The sequence below is a fragment of the Anguilla rostrata genome, chromosome 15, assembly GCF_018555375.3.
Source record: "Anguilla rostrata isolate EN2019 chromosome 15, ASM1855537v3, whole genome shotgun sequence".
Classification (NCBI taxonomy): domain Eukaryota; kingdom Metazoa; phylum Chordata; class Actinopteri; order Anguilliformes; family Anguillidae; genus Anguilla; species Anguilla rostrata.
In genome coordinates, this window is record NC_057947.1 from 35157439 (window position 1) to 35178122 (window position 20684).

Genomic DNA, 20684 nt, shown 5'->3' on the forward strand with positions numbered 1-20684 from the left:
CCACCTCCTCCCCAGGTCAGCCCGAGCGGCCGAATCTAACCGCATTCGGGCCGCCCCCCCTGTTCCATCACCTCCGCTTTGAAATCCTAATCCATTTTCACAGTCGCCACGCTCCATGACCCAGAATCCTCTCTGAGCGACCAGGGAAGCTGGCGTGGGCCTGGGTCGGGCTGAAAAGGCTCACCCCCCCACGGCTCTGTCCTGCTCCAGACACTAAGGCGGTAGGATCTGTTTTTTTTTTTTTTTTTTTTGATACAGGTAAAGATGGCACCGCCAAGTCATCAGAGAGACAAATTTAAGTCCTCTCGCCAGTGTGACCCACGATGCTGATGCGTCAGTGCAAACGTGAGTCAAGCTGCTCGCTGCGTTCTCACCTGTTTTTATACGGTCCATGGTTCTCACCCAGCCCTGTTTACTAGCCCCTCCCACAGCCAGCCAGAGCCTCTGCACCGAAACGCCGCCACTTAAGGAGTCATTACGGTTCTGCTCAGCGCCACGGTCGTTACAGTTCTGCTCAGCGCCGCGGTCATTACAGTTCTGCTCAGCGCCACGGTCGTTACAGTTCTGCTCAGCGCCGCGGTCATTACAGTTCTGCTCAGCGCCACGGTCGTTACAGTTCTGCTCAGCGCCGCGGTCATTACAGTTCTGCTCAGCGCCACGGTCGTTACAGTTCTGCTCAGCGCCGCGGTCATTACAGTTCTGCTCAGCGCCGCGGTCATTACAGTTCTGCTCAGCGCCGCGGTCATTACAGTTCTGCTCAGCGCCGCGGTCATTACAGTTCTGCTCAGCGCCGCGGTCATTACAGTTCTGCTCAGCGCCGCGGTCATTACAGTTCTGCTCAGCGCCGCGGTCATTACAGTTCTGCTCAGCGCCGCGGTCATTACAGTTCTGCTCAGCGCCGCGGTCATTACAGTTCTGCTCAGCGCCGCGGTCATTACGGTTCTGCTCAGCGCCGCGGTCATTACGGTTCTGCTCAGCGCCGCGGTCATTACGGTTCTGCTCAGCGCCGCGGTCATTACGGTTCTGCTCAGCGCCGCGGTCTTACAGTTCTGCTCAGCGCCGCGGTCATTACAGTTCTGCTCAGCACCGCGGTCATTACAGTTCTGCTCAGCGCCGCGGTCATTACAGTTCTGCTCAGCGCCGCGGTCATTACAGTTCTGCTCAGCGCCGCGGTCATTACAGTTCTGCTCAGCGCCGCGGTCATTACAGTTCTGCTCAGCGCCGCGGTCATTACAGTTCTGCTCAGCGCCGCGGTCATTACAGTTCTGCTCAGCGCCGCGGTCATTACGGTTCTGCTCAGCGCCGCGGTCATTACGGTTCTGCTCAGCGCCGCGGTCATTACAGTTCTGCTCAGCGCCGCGGTCATTACAGTTCTGCTCAGCGCCGCGGTCATTACAGTTCTGCTCAGCGCCGCGGTCATTACAGTTCTGCTCAGCGCCGCGGTCATTACAGTTCTGCTCAGCGCCGCGGTCATTACAGTTCTGCTCAGCGCCGCGGTCATTACAGTTCTGCTCAGCGCCGCGGTCATTACAGTTCTGCTCAGCGCCGCGGTCATTACAGTTCTGCTCAGTGCCGTGGGTTCTGCTTGGCTGACCGAGGGGAAAACTGAGGTCTGCCTCAGAAAATGGGCTTTTTCTGGAATCAAATTAAATCGGACGGCCAACCCAAACTCGTCACCCCCGAGAAAAAGAAAAACAAAATTCGGTGTACAGTGAGGAGAACGACAATCAAATCAAATCCCCGGCTCTGAAAGGCAGAAATCCCTGGATCTGTGTGAAATAAAACCCCTCTATTCACGGATGGGCCTTGGCCTGTTTATTTGTTTTTGCCAAACAGAACAGCTGATAGACACTCACACCATTACAAAACTGATCAAAATTTTAAGCCCTTTATGCATAATTATTCCCTCTTACCAATATTGAAATATATGCACATTAAATACCATAAGCTCACACATGCACACGCATGCATGCAAGCAGGCCCACAGAAACACACACCGGGACTCGATAACGCTGAAGACAAGCTTTTACTGCAATCCTCTGCGTGACAGAAAGCAAAGTTAAACTCATCCTGGCTCGACCAAGAAGCCTGGAGAAGCCTAGATTACAGCAGCATGCTATAACGGGTAAAGACCTGGGCTTGTAACCAAAACACTGCAGCTTCAATCCCCAGGGAGGACTCTGCTGTTGCACCCTTGAGCAAAGCACAGAACCCGCACTGCTTCTGTAAACATCCAGCTGCACAGAAATGGGACACTGGGTAAAAACAGAAAAAGTACTCTAAGTACCTCAGCGTAAATGTGTCTGCTAAACAGCAGTAATGTAATTAGGGCGTCGTCCTGCATGCAAATATAAAAGTACCGGCTGTGACACTACGCTGTAGAGAATGATGACGTTTTCAGAGAAGGTGTAACAATTTGGGCATAGAATCAAACCGGTAGGAACACCAGCGACCTGCTCAGGGGGGCAGTCACTGGTGGCGGGGGCACCCAGCTTTTGTCTTGGTGGGGGCGGCGCACCCACACCCACAAAATCCAAACCGCCCCTCACCCCTCGCCCCTCACGGCCGCCCCATGATGGATGCGCGAGGGCCCGCCCCAGGCAGAGGCCCCTCCAGGTGGCCGCTGGGAACAGGCTGAACTTTTCCGTAGGAATGCGGGGGTCAAAGGTCAAACCGGCAGGGGAAAAGGTAACATGGCGGCCCCCCCCCTCCCACCCCCCCGGCTCCACGCTGAAGATTGATTGTGCCGAGCCCTCCGTCCCGAAATGAATTTTACCCGCCTGGCGACGACGAGGCGCTTCACGCTGGGGGGAGCAGTTATGAAATTTAATCAATAAACCCCCCCCGCCCATAGCCTATATCGCCATGGAAATAAGTAGCATACTTACCAGTCATAGAGACCGACAGCATTAGCCCTACACAGCTCCACTAGAACAGCCTGTGTGAATAATGGTTATATAATCACATATGTAACTGTTTCCTTTCTCAACTTTACTACCGTTTTTTATTTATTTATTATTTTTGTGATAGCGACAGGCTAACTCTCAACCCTAATAAACCCCCCCCCCCCCGCCTTCCCCATGTGCCCGGGGGTTTGATTCCCTACTGTGGTACTTCTTGTGCTGCGATCAGTAACTGTCTCTGCCCCCCCCCCCTTACCCACAACCCCCAGCTGAGTAAAGTGAGCTAAACATTCCACTCTCCTTAAGAAAAGAAAAAAAATCTTTTAATCTTTTTACAGCTTTTACATACCAAAACAGAAAATGGAATGAGCCCATGTTTAAAAGTGACATTAAACTAAATATTTTAAAGGACCGTAGTTTGATCCTAAGAAGCTGGGCAACATTTCATAAAATCTCAGAGAAACAGAAAGCTCACGCTCGCGGACTTAGAGACGACTGAACTGAGCAACAGTTAACAAACAATACAGCCGCCCTTACACTCAAAATGGTGGCACGTTCACTTCTGCTACGTATTATTCCCCACAGAATCTTTTAAGATCATAATTATTTTACTTCATATCCATTAACGTGTATTTTACTGCGATCCATACCTAGGATCGAGCACACCACCTGTACCATTCTAACTGGCATTAACCTGTACTATTCTACTAGATATGTTTTTTGGAGAATGGCTTGCCGATCCATCCAGGCAGTATAAATGTGATGTGATAATCTACCTGACCAATGATATGCCTTGATCTGACCCCAGACCTTGTGCGGTAAGAGGCTAATGTTTGGTACAAACAGTGTGCGGGTTGTATTTCAAGGTAAAGCACGCTCTAATCTTATTAAGACGGAAGAAAACGTGTGTGGAAATAAACACATGGTGGGAGAGGCAGTACCGAGCTCATAAAATAAGTTGTAATCTTCTTCACCACTAACAGCCTCTCTCCAGCATCAACCTCTCAAAGCCCTTATGAAGCGATGCCCATTTAAAAGCTTAGCTGTTCAATATAAATTGAGCCACGAATCCATGCTGTACAAAAACACTCCATATGCTTAACTCATTTATAACAGTAATTAAGCAATTGGGTATTCTGCTAACTACGGACTGCGGATTAGGACAAGTAGCCTGCTTTGGGCAGTTCCCGTTTTTGCGATATCAAACACACCCCCACAGGACGGGTCCGAGAGTCGAAGCAGCTAGAGAAAGGATGGAGGAGAGGGAGAGATTTAAATAACACGCAATCAATGGGAGGAAGCAGAGAGCACCACACTGTGCTGGGATCAAAGCCTATTTTCATGCAAAACTTCCACACACACACCCACACACCACACCACACCACACCAGACACACACCCCACATACAACACAGACACAGACATACATACACACACATATACACATACACACACACAGACACACAGACAGACACACATATACACATATACACACACGCACACGCACACAGACAGAGAGACAGATAGACAGACAGACACACATATACACACACGCACACGCACACGCATACGCATACGCACAGGCACACGCACACAGACAGAGAGACAGATAGACAGACAGACACACATATACACATATACACACACGCACACGCACACGCACATGCATACGCACAGGCACACGCACACAGACAGAGAGACAGATAGACAGACAGACACACATATACACATATACACACACGCACACGCACACGCATACGCACAGGCACACGCACACAGACAAAGAGACAGATAGACAGACAGACACACATATACACACACGCGCACACACACACGCACACGCACACAGACAGAGAGACAGACAGACACACATATACACATATACACATATACACACACGCACACACACACACACACTTGCACACGCATAACAGACACCAAATTCAAAATGGCATCCAGGCGCTAAGCTGAGCGGATGCAGATGCTTCAGGGTGAATTCCCTCCTGATGTCCTGATTGTATCGGTTTGCTATCACAGGGAGCACGAGCATCGCCCTCATCAGCTCAAACAGCCACGATCAAAGGCTGGACCTTATTAAACTCAACCACTCGGTTCGGACACAGACGGTATTCGGGGTACAAACGGGGGGGAGGGGGGGAGCGCAGATCGCTTCAGAAGGGTCCCCCCCCCCATATACCCCCCCAGAAAGGGCCCGTCTGCTGCCATCCACACCAGACACCGGCGCCATTCGGCAGATTAACCGCTTTATTCCGGTAGGACTGGAGGCCGGAGGAGGGGGCTGGGCTTAAAAGCGGGAACCAATCAGAGCCGCGGGGACTCATTTACCCATCATCCTCCAGGCTCGTCACACAGGAGGCAAAAAAAAAACAGGAAGAAAAGATGGCGATTGATATCGGACGGGCTTACGTGAACAGAAATTAAAACCTCTCATATCGGGTGATCCGAAATGAATTTTGGCAGAGGGAGGGGGAGGGTGTTGGAATCAATTGTGTGACGACGGTGGAAAAGGGGGGGGGGGGGGTGAATTTGCCAGTGGGGCGCTGCAGCTGCCCAATAACCTGCAGCAGAAGAATCAGAATAATACTGATGGGGCACACAACCCCCCCCCTTTCAGAAACCTGGTGGGGGGACCCCGACACTCTCAGGGCCTCTCAAAAGCACCGAACCGGAGCAAACGACAAGCGGCCGGTCTGCTAAAGGGAAAGAGGGAGGGAGGGAGGAGGGAGGAAGAAGGGAAGCAAGGAGGGAGGGAGGGAGGGAAGAAGGGAAGAAGGGAGGGAGGGAGGGAGAGGGAGGGAAGGAGAGAGGAGGGAAGAGGGAGGGAGAGAGGGGGAGGGAGGGAGAGAGGAAAGATGAGAGATAGGGAGAGAGGGAGGGATGGAGGGAGGGAGGGAAAGAGGGAAGATGGGAGAGAGGGAAGAAGGGAGGGAGAGAGGGAGGGATGGAGGGAGGGAGGGTGCTCTCTTTTCTTTTTCCGGTGGCTGGGACGGTGGCGGCGGCCTGGAGGCAGGGTGCCGTCTGGCCTGGTTAGCGCCGCTAGCCGTCAGCGCGGCCGACGGGGGGTGAGGGGGCGGGGGGGGACTTATACGCAGAATGAGCGCTACAAGCCCCATCATCTATTTTTATGCTGCATTTAATTTCCATTTCATTGCGCGGCGGATGAGAGCAGGAAACACAAGGACGCTGCCACAGAGACGAGCGTGAGGAGCGCAAAGGGCAGACCTCCCCCTGTCACCCGCACCCGCACCCCACACCCCACACCCACACCCCACACCCCGCTCCCCTGTCACCCGCACCCGCACCCCACACCCCACACCCACACCCCACACCCCGCACCCGCACCCGCACCAGCACCCCGCTCCCACACCCCGCACCCGCACCCAAACCCCTGCCACCCGCACCCACGGGTCTGAGACAGGAGGAGGAGTCACTGCTCCTCTGAGACAGGAAGAGGAGTCACTGCTCCTCAGTGACAGGAGGAGGAGTCACTGCTCCTCAGTGACAGGAGGAGGAGTCACTGCTCCTCAGAGACAGGAGGAGGAGTCACTGCTCTGTGACAGGAGGAGGAGTCACTGCTCCTCAGTGACAGGAGGAGGAGTCACTGCTCCTCAGAGACAGGAGGAGGAGTCACTGCTCCTCAGTGACAGGAGGAGGAGTCACTGCTCCTCAGTGACAGGAGGAGGAGTCACTGCTCCTCAGTGACAGGAGGAGGAGTCACTGCTCCTCAGAGACAGGAGGAGGAGTCACTGCTCTGTGACAGGAGGAGGAGTCACTGCTCCTCAGTGACAGGAGGAGGAGTCACTGCTCCTCAGAGACAGGAGGAGGAGTCACTGCTCCTCTGAGACAGGATGAGGAGTCACTGCTCCTCAGTGACAGGAGGAGGAGTCACTGCTCCTCTGAGACAGGAAGAGGAGTCACTGCTCCTCAGAGACAGGAGGAGGAGTCACTGCTCCTCAGAGACAGGAGGAGGAGCCTTTTCTCTGTGACGAGCGGGAGGCCGTTTGTGAAGAAGGCTTCCTTCGTTTAAAAGCTCTCTCAGCTCCTGGTGAGAGCTGCGAGGCACCAGAGAGGCTTCAGAAGAACATCCTTCAGATCCTGACTGAGCAAAAGAAAAGTCCTTCCCCACCATCGTTACACGATGCTGAGAGTATCCGCCAAAACCAAGACCTCGAGAAACCCAAACCTGACCGATACTGTACAGTGGGAGTTAGGCCCAGATTTTACACGCACACCATTACGCGAAACATAAAAACCGCATTTATATCAGAGATGTGATTTAGCTTCCTGTATCCTTTCTGAGGGGAAAAAACACAATAAAAAGCCCTTCCCTGTGCCAGGCGGTGTTATTTCTGCTGCAGCTGCACACGCCCTCTCCCAGCGCGTAACGGCAGTGTTTGTGGAGCGGATTCCCTCGCTGGCTGATGAGCGCTACGATGCGGCCGGGGCACACCGGACCACTGGGAGGAGATGAAAGGCGGCGTGCTGTATTAAACTGGGTGGGGTGGGGTGGGGGGGGTGGCGGTGAGGGGGGGGGGGGGGGGCGTGGCTGCCAGTACAAGCACCACAGAGGAAGAGCTGCAGGCGATTGGGCACCGCAGCATCAACATGGGCTTAGCACCCCCTCCCCCCACACACACACACACACACACACACACACACACACACACACACCCCCCCCCCCCCCGCGGGAAAGTGCTCGTCACGGCCAATCCTGACCAGCCAGACCAAATCCCTGCTAATCGCATCAGGAAAATAAAACCAGGGTCCAGACACCCTACACCACTGCTGTCTGGGGGCCACACTCCTGTAAAAAATTGGTCTAAAAATGTTCCACTGTTTATAACAAAAAATAAGTTCATAAATAAGACGTCACGCGCATACAAAAATTAGTCGCCTTCGCAGAATAGCATAGTAGAGCTATGGGGTATTATTCTGGGAGAAACGGGCGGCAAACTCAACTCTGACACTGCGATGATGTGGACGTAGTCATACATTTTTTTACGTGTCTGAATAATATCTTTTTACCCTTTAGTAGTCAAGAGGCCAGGAGTAGTTTTAGCAGGCTGTGTTTGGCCTGCTGTACAGGGCCAGGCCCCGGTTTCAGGAAGGAGGACTGTTGGATAACTGCAAAACCCGAAACCCCCCCAAATCAGCAACATGGACTGAAGTAAAAAGAGCTGTTCTGGGTTTTACTCAGCGCAGTTATCCAGCTAACTCAGTAACCCCACTTTGTGACCCCCCCCCCTCCTCCGGAGCACTGTTCTGAGCTGCAGCTCTGCAGCGCGTCGGGTGTGGACAGGCCCCGCCCCATTCTGACATCTCTCTGACTGGGGGAAAGTTAAACAGAAGTGGGGTTAGGGTGTAACAATGAAGCCCTCATCAATCACCAACCGGAGCGGTTTCCTGCAGGAAGCGCGCGTGTGTGCGGGCTGTTATCTGTGAGGGGCAGCGAAGAGGCCGCACACGCAGCCCGCCCCGCCCAGTTTACTCCCCGCGTGCGCCCCGCGCTCAACAACACCGCCACAGCCATCACCGCCATCGCCGCCGCCGCCGCCGCGCGTGGCTCATCCAGCCGTCCCGCCCATCCCAACGCCGACAGGAAACGCAGGAAGATGAACCACGAGGGTGGGGGGGGGGAGGGGAGGGAGGGGTCACGGATACGCCCAAGACAAACAGATTACCCGCGCTGCTACGCCACACGGTTTGGGGAGGAGCCCGTTTGGGGAGTTCGTTCCAGAACCAGCGCTCCGCCACGTTTTTGGCGGGAAACAGAACGCGCGCGGAACCGGCCGCTCAGGAACGGCTCCCTCCGAGGTCTCCGCCTTCGACGTCGTCTTGGTAACGGGCGACGACTCGAGCCGATTAATTAAGTCCCAGCGAAGTTAACGAGCGCCTCCGTGCTTCCCCCCCCGCCCCCCCTCTTCAAGTGGGCCTGAGTGCTTAAGTGAGTTCTCTGGGGTTAAGGGCGTTTCTGACCCTAATTAAGCGGACCTGTTCAGGTCTCCCGCCTTTACCCGCCGTGGTTCTCCCTCTGGAACCACGTGTCCACAGACAGGGAGAACAGGGGTTACAGACCTCATCGCTCCCTACCAACAGCCCCTCACTCCCTAACAACAGCCCCTCGCTCCCTAAAAACAGCCCCTCGCTCCCTAACACCAGCCCCACATCCATTAAGCCTGGCCACACACAATCACTGAGCTCGGGGGGGTTCAGAGGGCATCAGGGGTCCTGGTATATACCCCAGGGTCACCATCACCGGGGGGGGAAGCTGGAACCTCCTTCCTCGGCTCAGCTATTGTTCTTCCAGGGAGGGAAAACAAATATCCCTCGTTCCTTCCCCGAGCCGGAGGAGGGGACAGGGAGAACAGGAACAAACAGAAACCAACGCTCATCCATCATCATCATCATCACCACCGCACCGCGGCCCGGCCCAATCACACGCCCCGGAGCGGATCCGGGAAGTGAAGAGGGGCGCTGGAGCTTCCCGCTCAGGTGCCACGCCCACTGGATTACACGCCCCCCTCCCCCCAGCCCCGGCTGTGGCGCTTAGCAACAAGGCTACGGAGACGGCTCACCCACCGGGCCGCCGGGCCGTGTGCTGGAGTGACAGAAGGACCCGCCCCCCCCCCATGGCACCGCCCCCCTGGGGGACAGCCAGGAGCTGGGCACGGCCGCGCTCACACAGACACGAGGAGGAGGAGCAGAGCGTGTTCGCCCGTTTTCCCGCCAAAACGACCCTGACGCAGACGCCTGCGCTGCCGCGTCAAAACCACAAGCATCAACCCGCCAAGTTCATCAGCGCGACGTGCGGCGTCACCTACGCCCGGAGATCTACACCGCCGAGAGGAAGAGAAATAAATAAATAAATGAAAGAAAGAAAGAGGGGGAAAAGAGCAACATCTGTGCAGAGGGCCGGCCTGCTTCGGTTCACCTACCTCAGGTTACCCAGAAACCTCTGGGAGCGGAGCCGCGTCGCTACGAACAGCGAGGCCGCGGTGGCCAGCAGCTCCTCCCGCTCAGAGTCTGACAGCTGGTGCCCTGCAGGGTCAGGAGAAAACGGAGGACAGGAAAAAAAATAATAAATCCATCAGAATTATTCTGTTTCCAAAAGCCACTGGAGACGCCGTGCCATGTTATACCCGGCATCGCTGCTACCGAACGCAACGGACGAACGCCGACGCAACCGACACACCGCACAGAAGCACCGAGGAACAGAGGAGGGATTTAACTGTCACTTTTATCAGGATGAAGCCGTTGGTCCTGAGGTAGAGCACCTCCACAGGTCAGTGGTTCCGAAACCTTTCCCTCTGAAACCTCGGCAGCTGTGGAGTTTAACCCCTGTGACACCCGCTGTCTGAAACATTAGCTTATCCTCCTGACGCCCAGCACAACAAAGGCAAGGATTAAGGATCTGAATTTTTTGACATAATACAAGTGTCTTGGATGACAAAAACATGTTGCACCGAAAATACCTTCAAAAATATAATTAATATACTTTTTATTGAATGTCGGTTGTAGTGTCAGTTACAGCATAAGCAGAATATATGGTTCTTGAGCTTTGGGCCAGACAGCTCATGTCCTCTACAGGGGACACAAATGAATTCCCAGGTTTGGAGGAAAGCCCCATACCCTCCAGACCACGACGTCATTATACTTATGGATCCATACGAGCGCAGCTTTATTGCAACGTAAATATTTTAACAATTACAACAATCATGGCAACCTGACACAGGACGTGTTAAACCGGACGAGGTTCGTTTCATCCTCGAATCTGAAACGGGCGACGGACGGAATATGGAAATAAAACGCTCTCCGTTTTCCTTTGAACGCCCTGGGACTCCTCGAGAGACCAACGGGGGTCCCCGGCACGCAGTTTGGAAATCCCTGTGGCGGGTCACGGTGGCAGGCGCTAATGGCTTCTTCAGAAGGGCGCGTGTACAAAGCAGAGAGGAATTAATTCCCCCTAATGTTGGCCATCGGGGCCCGAGCGCCTCTCAGAGGGAACAGAGCCGGCCGAGCCAAACATTAGCGTGAGTGACAGCACCTCAAGGACATCCTGTCAATATATTAATCTATTAGGGGGGGGGGGGTGAAAGAAAAAAAGGATTCATGCCACGGATTAGGACGGGGAGCTATTTTAAGAAATGGTACACGGTAAATTGTGTTCTATCACAAAGCGGGCGTCAAGGATTTTCATTTCATTTTCATTTTAATATACGGGGGCTTAAAGAATAAAAAGAAAACTATGATGAAAAGTCGGAATCTTCAGACTGAAGGCACCTTCGGCGCCGCAGCACAAGGACACTTTTAAGCTCTGATTATTAGGTGTCCTTTTTGGCTCCAAAGTACATCAGGATGTGCAGTCAAAATAATCTTTATTTCATAACCTACAAGCCTCAAACTCAATACACAATATAGTACATCAATACAATATAAAATTAAATTAGTCCATCTCCAGTTCCATGAAAAAGGCAGATGTGAGTGCTCAGGTGTGACTGCGTAGATGTGAGTGTGTAGATGTGAGGTCGTATATATGTGAGTGTGTAGATGTGAGGTCGTATGTGTGTGTGTGTGTGTGTGTGTAGAAATGAGTGTGTAGATGTGAGGTCGTATATGTGTGTGTGTAGATGTGAGGTCGTATGTGTGTGTGTGTGTAGATGTGAGGTTGTATGTGTGTGTGTGTGTGTGTGTAGATACGAGTGTGTAGATGTGAGGTCGTATATGTGTGTGTGTAGACGTGAGTGTGTAGATGTGAGGTCGTAGATGTGTGTGTGTAGATGTGAGGTTGTATGTGTGTGTGTGTAGACGTGAGTGCATAGATGTGAGTGCGTAGATGTGAGTGTGTAGATGTGCGGTCGTGTGTGTGTAGATGTGAATGTGTAGATGTGAGTGTGTAGATGTGAGTGTGTGGATGTGAGTGCGTAGATGTGAGTGTGTAGATGTGAATGCATAGATGTGAGTGCGTAGGTGTGAGTGTGTAGATGTGCGGTCGTGATTGTACGCAGCAGGGCCTGGCAGGGTGAGAGAGGGCCGCGTACCTTTGAAGCCCTCGGGGTAGACCTCCGGGAGGAACTTTGTGCTGATGTCACCGGAGACGAAACGCGGGTGGACAAGGATCTCCCGGAGCAGGGGAATATTATGAGTTACACCTGCAGGACAGAACACAGCATTCAGTAATTACAGACTGTGCGTGTGCACAGTTTGTGTGTGAGTGTGTGTGTGTGTGTGTGTGTACAGTTTGTGTGTGTGTGTGTGTGTGTGTGTGTGTGTGTGTGTGTGTGTGTGTCTGTGTGTGTACAGTTTGTGTGTCTGTGTGTGTGTGTGTGTGTGTGTGTGTGTGCGCCCATGGCTGTGCAGTGGATGAGAGGTAATTCTGACTCCGCCTCTCCAGGCCCCTCCCTCCCCACAGCAGCATGCTCAGCCGGGGCGTCTCTGATTAAGAGGACATCCTCCACCTGACCACCTGACTGCCCCAGCCCCACTCAGGTCACCAACACCCTTCTGAGCTCCGGCAGCCCCTTCTGATAACGCACACACACACACACACGCACACACGCGCACGCGCACACACACGCGCACACACGCACGCACGCACACACGCACGCACGCACGCACGCACGCACGCACGCACACACATACACACTCACACACTCACACACTCACTCACACACACACACACACACACATGCACACGCGCACACACACACACACACACTCACACGCACGCACGCACGCACACACACACACACACACACACACACACCACACGCACGCACACACACACACGCACACACACACACACATGCACGCGCACACACACACAAACACCGCACACACGCATGCACACACACGCATACGCATGCAAGCATGCACACACACACACAGACAAACACCACACTCACGCACACACACACAGACGCACACAAGCACACATACAAAAAACACACGAGCACACACACACTACTTTTCTCCTAATATATAAACAACATAAACAAAAATATTAAATACAAACAACACTTCAATAACTTGCCAAGATAAATAGTATAGCTAATTATAAGACAGCTTATTATCTTTATAAGCACATTATTGTGACAGCATTTATTATTTGCTTTTTAGACTTGCGCCTTTTCTGCCCGAGTAAATGACTCTTCGCTATATTTTCAATAGTTCTTCAGTTCCAATTCAAAAATCCAGTGAGCAAACCAACTCAAAATTCATCACCCGTACAGGACAGTGCCGTGAGGGTCCCCACAGGGAAATGCAGAAAATGGCTTTCATTTCACTAATACAGCCAGCAAATCTGCAATAACGGGCAGCTTAGACGCGTCTAGGACACGCTGGACACTTGCCAAAATGTCTACTTTCCAAAACATGGCCGAACCCCAGCAGTCAGCAGGCAAGCCACAATAGAGAGGGAAAGAATGCATCGTCCACTAAATAAAAGGCATAATTGAATTTTCAATGGCTATGAAGGAGGTAAAAAAAATCCTTTAACATATGAAAAAAACCTTAATAAAGCTGGAATTCGGTTGGAGGAGGTGATGGCAGGGAGGGGGTAAAAAAACAAAAAACAAAAAAAAAAAACACTGACGTAGTCCTGCCAACCTTAGGAAAATATTTAGAGTACCACAATAGTCCGTGTAACGCTTAGTTCACATGCTTTCACACTTCGCTTTGCACGCACACACAAGCCTTCGTTCATAATTCTAGTTTTGACTGTTGAAGTGATCAGGCAAAATTGTATAATTCGACCTGATTCTAAAATATCACTTGCACTGCACTGGGCTATATTATGATACACTTGCAAGTCAAAAGTTTGAGTACTCCTGCTTGAAACAATTTTTTCATGATTAATATTTCATTATATGATGTGTGCTTATACAAACTGATAATCATCAGTTAAGAGAATTGCATTCAATTATTTAATAAAAATGGAAATATTTATTTTGTATATTGTAACATATGTTTTCATTTTCAAGTATTTACAGAAACTTATGTTGTAATGTAAAAAAAAAAAAACTTATGTTGTGATACGGTCACATTTTTGTTCTTGATTATTACTCCCCACTCCCCATTTTACCTCAGCAATGCAGCGTTACGCCTCGGTGGATAATAAAGTACCGCTGCGTATCAGTGGATGTTGAGTGGGTCGGGGAGGGGTTACAGAACCACAGGCACAAGGTCGTAGCATCTGGTTCAATCCGAGGGATGTAGTTTAAATACCGAACAAATGTACGGTATTGTTTTGTATTATTTGATTGTTTTCCATAATTAAATTACAATAATATTTTTTTTTTTTTTTTTTTGCGTAGTTTCAGCTGGCATTTCGTACCTGCGTATTTTGACCAAGAATTGCGTGGTTGGTACACAAACTGCGTGCAGGTTGGCAGGTCTGCTGACGTGGTTCGGCCTTATTTATTTTTTTTGCCCCGCACCCTTCCATATTTTACAATCCAGCGAGTTCCCCCTTTCAAAAGCCCAGAACGAAAAACAAGAATGAGAAAAATATGCAACTTAAAAAAAAAAAAAAAAAAACGACCTTCTGTCAAAGTTCGCGAGGTCTCCATCTGTGTGGGGGATACGGGCCAGACGAAGGAGTGACGGGGCCCTGACAGCTCTGCGGAGGCTACCTGCTGCTGGACAAACACGGTCCAGACGCGAACCCACGCACACTCACAGGATCAAACGGGCCCGCAAACACGGCGTATTTCACACGGAGAACGAAAACAAAACAGAGAGAGAGAGGGAGCCCGCGAAAAGAGCGTGTGGCGAGCAAATCAGGAGAGGCCCGTAACCGACGCGGGAGGGAGGGGAAAAAAGGACAGATCGTAACGGAGCGTTCTGAAATACCGCCCACATTAGCGGTGACCCACACACCTCTGACACTTCCAGGGACGCTAACATAATAATAGCGAAGCGTTTGAAGCCCTAATCCGTTCTCTTAAGGCTTTTAATTAAAGAACAACGGACCCCGTGAGCCTCTGTTGTTCCGGTTCTCCCGCAAGCCGGACAAGAAAAGCTATTGTACGTATCGAGACGGGGCGACAGAGCTTAAGGTGGTGGGGGGGGGGGGGCTCCTCCTGATATTTGAACACTGTGTGCCAAATCAAGCCATCATCGAACATCACCCGCCCAGGGCTTAACCAGGACGTACCGCCTGACAGAGAGGTGTCATCGCGATGCAAGCGAACGATTCAGGAACGACAGCCACAGCCCATTTTCACAGCGCACCGCGAAAAAATGAAAAAACGAGCGGAAACGGAAGCAGAGTCGGCGAGGCTCCGTGTTCGACGGGCACGCGCTCCGCCTTCTAGAACAGTCTCGCCACGCGGGGAACGCCACGTTCCCGCTCTTACCGAAAACCCGCCGCAAACCAGCCCCGACCGAGCCGGGCGCGCGGGGGGGGGGATGAAAATAAACTCTTATAACAGACGCCTTATTTTGGTGAAAAGAAATCCTTGAGATAAATCATTAGACCTCCATTTGTGCCCAGACGGCGAGGGAGAGACGGGCTCGGGGAGGAGGTGTGTTGTGTGCGGAATAAAGGGAATTTGGCGATGACCCCCCCCTCGTCGCGGGCGGGGGGCCGGTGGGGGGCATATTGTGATCACTTCAGCTGGACCGGGAGCGGGGGGGTGAGGGGGGGGTTGGCAAAGGCCCGCGCTGCAGCAACGAGACGGAGGGAGGGAGGGAGGGAGGGAAGGAAGAGGGGAGGGACAGAGAGGAGAGAGATTACAGAACAAGAGAAAAGAGGAGAAGAGATGGGGAGAGGAAGAGGGAGGAAATCTTGAGAACTGAGTGAAAAGGAGTCCCAGGAAATGTACAGAGATAAAAAAATAATAATAAAAAGGGGGGGGGGGGGCACCTGAGGAGACGGGGGAGAAGCTCGGCATTGTGGGAAGGCTGCGGGAAAAGGCTGGACACGCCCCACACCATCCTCCTCCTATCAGGACCGTTAAAACACCGCTCCCCCTCTTTCACCAGGGCAGGGGGGTGGGGTGGGGTGGGGGGGGGGGGGGAGGAAGGTTAAGGAACGGCCCATGTTAAGGGGCGTGCTGTACGCCTGTACCCCCGAAACGGGCCCAGAGGGACCCTTCTACTTCACGGATCCATTTGCTAAATTATGGACGAGAGAGAGAGAACTGCAGAAAATAAGTAACTGCAATCCACACCTCCACACCCTCGCCAAGGAAAAATAAAACATTTCGTCGGCCCCAAATGACCGAGAACTCACAATATTATCACTGCAGCGCTGGAGCTCGGGTTTGAATCGCATTAGCCTGAGACAGCACAATTTATGATCAGGTCAAATAAACAGCAAGAGAGCTCCGTTTTCAAAGACCATAGAAACCCACCCAACACCTCTGGACCCCGCGAAAACCAGCAGCTACGGGGGGAAAAAAAAGGCAAAATCAACCCACAACGGACATTTCGGCGAAGAGAAAACGTCAAGTTTTCCCGTCGAAGTAATTCGCTCAATAACGCATGTATAACTCTGAACGGGACCGAGTGTCTGTGGTGAACTGAACGCCACTGTCCACTCCAGCGAGAACAGGGCTTTGTCACCTTATATATGGGGTTTCGATTGCTTCTCCGTGGCGCACCCCTGGTCCATCTTTCATCCTTTCACAAGCGGCAGCGCTGATATTCTACGGCAAACAGAACACTGTTATTCTTCAGTTACCGAACTCCGCGTTCCCCCCAATCTATCCAATCCTCGCCTCAATCTACCGGTAACGATTTTCTGTTTGACGCCTTTCTGACAGACGAAAAAACACTTCCACTTGCCTGTCAGACCTTAAAAGAGCGACTGCAGAGCGATTCTGTCTGCCGCTGCTTTCTCTTCATTTTTATTTTGTTTGTTTTTTCCCCCCTCAAACAAAGACAGTGTCACAGAGAAGGGAGGACTAGACGACAGAGAGAAACGTTAGAAACCAGAAACATGAGGTAACATCTCAACGGCAGCTCACAAATTGGGGAAAAAAAGACCTACATTTATGAAATTTATAACCTGCGTCTGCAAAATGCCAGTAATTTAATGTCATGTAAACCAACACAGCAATTTACCACATTCTGGGAATAATTTTAATTTATGTTATGGGTAGAGTGTAGTATATACTGCTTAAGGAACTGGTCTTGTACCCTAAAGGCTGTAGGTTTGATTTCCTGGTAGGACACTGCTGCTGTACCCTTAACCTGGACTTGCTTTAGTCCATATTTTTTACATAACTATGTAAAAATTAATAATCTGAGTAACTCCCTCTGGCTGAGAGCATCTGCACAATGTAATGGTATGACACTTATTAGGCAGTAGTATGTTGTTAGTAACTAGGTTGTAACAGTCTGTAAGTCTAGTAAGGCAGTCTAGTCATACACAGAGGCTGTTTTTGGTTCTTCATACTGACCAATACCTAGCCATACAAATGATTAAAAAACAAAATAACAGAAAATTATTTTTCTAAAATTATTTTTAATTGCTTTAACAGTGTGGTCTGACATTTGGCCACTTCTTACGAAGTGGTTTGATATTTGAAATTTATGGTCATGTAATCTGTCTGGTCGCGTTCCAGAGTTACCGGTGACAGGGCTCTCAGCACTTAACACCAGCGCGGAAATAAAGCCGTCCGACGCAAACGGTTCAGCACAGGTAAAATAAACGCATGTTTTCTGGGACCATAAAGTCTAAAGACTGGATTCTAACCAGAACCTATTTACAGCACAGAACTAAGTTCAGCAGCGTAAATAATCTCTCCTGTACGGCTTTGCGTTTACGACAATAAAAACGACGCAAAATGAAAAAGCAGGGTGTGATGATAATTAACCATAAATTAGTGCATTTCATTTTTTTTTTTTTTTCCTTGACTGTTTAATTCTACAGTTCACAGGACACCACCCCCCCTCACCCTTCCCCCCGGCAACCCTGCACCCCCGAACATCAGACTGAAGTTGCAGTATGAGCTGCATTCGCTATTGAGTGGATAGGATTGGCGGTAATGTAATAAGCCGGGATGCTAATTGCGTGTTGTGTAATCGTCGCTGTCCCGAGGAGACCGGCGAACTCCCCGAGCGCCGGCGTGCCGCCCGCGCCGCCACGCTAATCACAGCGCTTTCACACCCCGTCTCCCTCGCTCTGTTTACTCAAACACGCCCGTCACGTCAGCGGCCTTCAGCCATGGCGGCTTCGCATGCGCCCGTAACCTACCGATGCAGGGGACCACAAACACGGGACCACAAACAGGGGACCACAAACACAGGACCACAAACAGGGCACCACCAGCACGGGACCACAAACACGCAAAACACACAAAACATGGCACCACAAACACAGCACCACAAACAGGGGACCACAAACACAGGATCACAAACAGGGCACCACAAACACAGGACCACAAACGGGACTACAAACAGGGCACCACCAGCACGGGACCACAAACACGAAACACCAAACTGGCACCACAAACAGCACCACAAACAGGGACCACAAACACAGGATCACAACAGGCACACAACACAGGACACAAACAGGGACCACAAACCAGGACACAAGGACCACAAACGGGACCACAAACAGGGCACCACCAGCACGGGACCACAAACAGGGGACCACAAACAGGGCACCACCAGCACGGGACCACAAACACGGGACCACCAACACGGGACCACCAACAGGGGACCACAAACACGGGATCACAAACAGGGGAACACAAACAGGGGACCACAAACACGGAGCACTGATTTTTTTGCCATTTTAAATCTGCGCACGGCTGCACTCAGTTGTTCTCATTGATGCGTTTCTGTGTTTTGACTCTCACCAAATCAATTAACTCAGCAGACGCTTGCAGGCGGAAGCCCCTGAAAGACATTGCAGGGCACCTATGCGCCATAATAAAGACTTTTTTTTTAAAGACAGGGTTAGAAGCACATTTGCTCACACACACTACACACACACACACACACACACCACACACAAACACACACACACACACACACACACACACACCCACACACACACACACACACACACACACACACACACACACACACACACACACACACACATACACACCAAACAACACACACAACACACACACACACAACACACACACACACACACACACACACACACACACACACACACACACACAACACACACATACACACACAAACACACACCACACAACACACACACACACACACACACCAAACACACGCAACACACACACACGCAAACACACGCACCACAACACACGCAAACACACACACACATACACACGCAAACACACGCACACACACACACATACACACGCAAACACACACACACACACACATACACACGCAAACACACGCACACACAAACACACACACAAACACACAGGCAGGCACACACACAGATAAAAACACACACACACACACACACACACACACACACACACACACACACACACACACACACACACACACAGGACAGCAGGATTGGCTGTGTTTCCTCTCTCTCTCTCTGCTCAGCATTATTAATGCAGACCGGCTCCCTCCTGCTGAAAGTGTTAGAGTGACCTTTCCTCCCGGCCAGGAGTGCCACTGACAAAGGGCACCTGCCACAGCTCCCCTGCGCTGCGCGTCCCCTACACCTCCTCCTGCCTCCTCCCCCTCCTCCCCTTCCTCCTCCTCCTCACTCCTCCTCCTCACTCTCCCTCCTCATCCCTCCCCCTCCTCCTCTTCATTCCCTTCTCCTCCTGCCTCCTCACCCCTCCTCCCCTCTCCTCACTCCTCCCTCCTCCTCCTCTCCTCCCTCTCCTCACTCTCCCTCCTCATCCCTCCCCCTCCTCCTGCTCCTTTTCACTCCCGCTCCTCCCCCTGCCTCCTCCTCCTCAATCGTTCTCAATCCGCCTCTTCTTCACTCCTCACTCTCCCTCACTCCTGCTCCTCCTCCCTCCACCTCCTGCTTCCTCCCTCCTCACTCCCCATTCTCCTCATCCATCGCCTCACTCCCTGTCCTCCCACACTCCTCCTCTTCCCCCTCCGTACTCCTCTTCACACAGAGAACCCTGGTGGAAGATTTTATTAAACCCCAATTCCTCGTGTTATTGGAGCAACAGAAATGGAGTACTGGCACAAATCATGGAAACACTGCATTTATAAACAGATTTTTAACTATTAATGCAATATTTTTGCAATAATTTCTTTTTGGTATAATATAATAAAATGTAATCTCAACAAAAGACAAAAATAAAGAAATAATTAGCATTTGCGTTACACAAGTAATAATTACACCTTCCTATATGTGTATTAGTTCATACCTACATAATTCAGCAGTGAAATGCATCTAACTGTTGGAAATATTATCAGCTTCATTGGCCAGTTTATTCTACAAAAAATGTAAATGCAAAGAAAGAGAACAGTTCCAAATACGTTTTACAGACGAAAATGTCTCTGAGAAACAACAGGGCAAAAAAAGGGCACTGATAAAATTCCTTAAAGATACATTTTTTCTTTAAGCACAGTGTTCCCAAAATTTGTACCAGAACTGTGTGTAAATAATATTACGATATCGAAGTCTTACCAGTCGTGTGAACTGGTGGCTGCAGGGTTTTCACTATGAATGATGTCATTCAAATGGTTGGCCATGTTATGACAATTAAAAAAATGTTTTTGTTAATAAATAAATACTATTACTATTTTAAAAGTAGGATAATTCCCCACACAATTCCCAAAATTGAGGGTGAAATGCCAGGGCAGAAATTAAATGTGGGTTCACTGAAGC

At 51.0% G+C, this 20684-nt stretch overlaps 1 protein-coding gene across 1 annotated transcript in view; it reads right to left on the reverse strand.

Moving 5' to 3' along the window:
- The window catches only part of pcca (propionyl-CoA carboxylase subunit alpha), a 144054-nt gene that overhangs the window by 59941 nt on the left and 63429 nt on the right, over positions 1-20684 (reverse strand). Inside the window, exons 17-18 of the mRNA XM_064311873.1 lie at positions 11962-12072; positions 9859-9961 (exon numbers count right to left, since the gene is read on the reverse strand). Coding sequence (XP_064167943.1) covers positions 9859-9961; positions 11962-12072 — 214 coding nt within the window. The remainder of the gene's footprint in view (positions 1-9858; positions 9962-11961; positions 12073-20684) is intronic.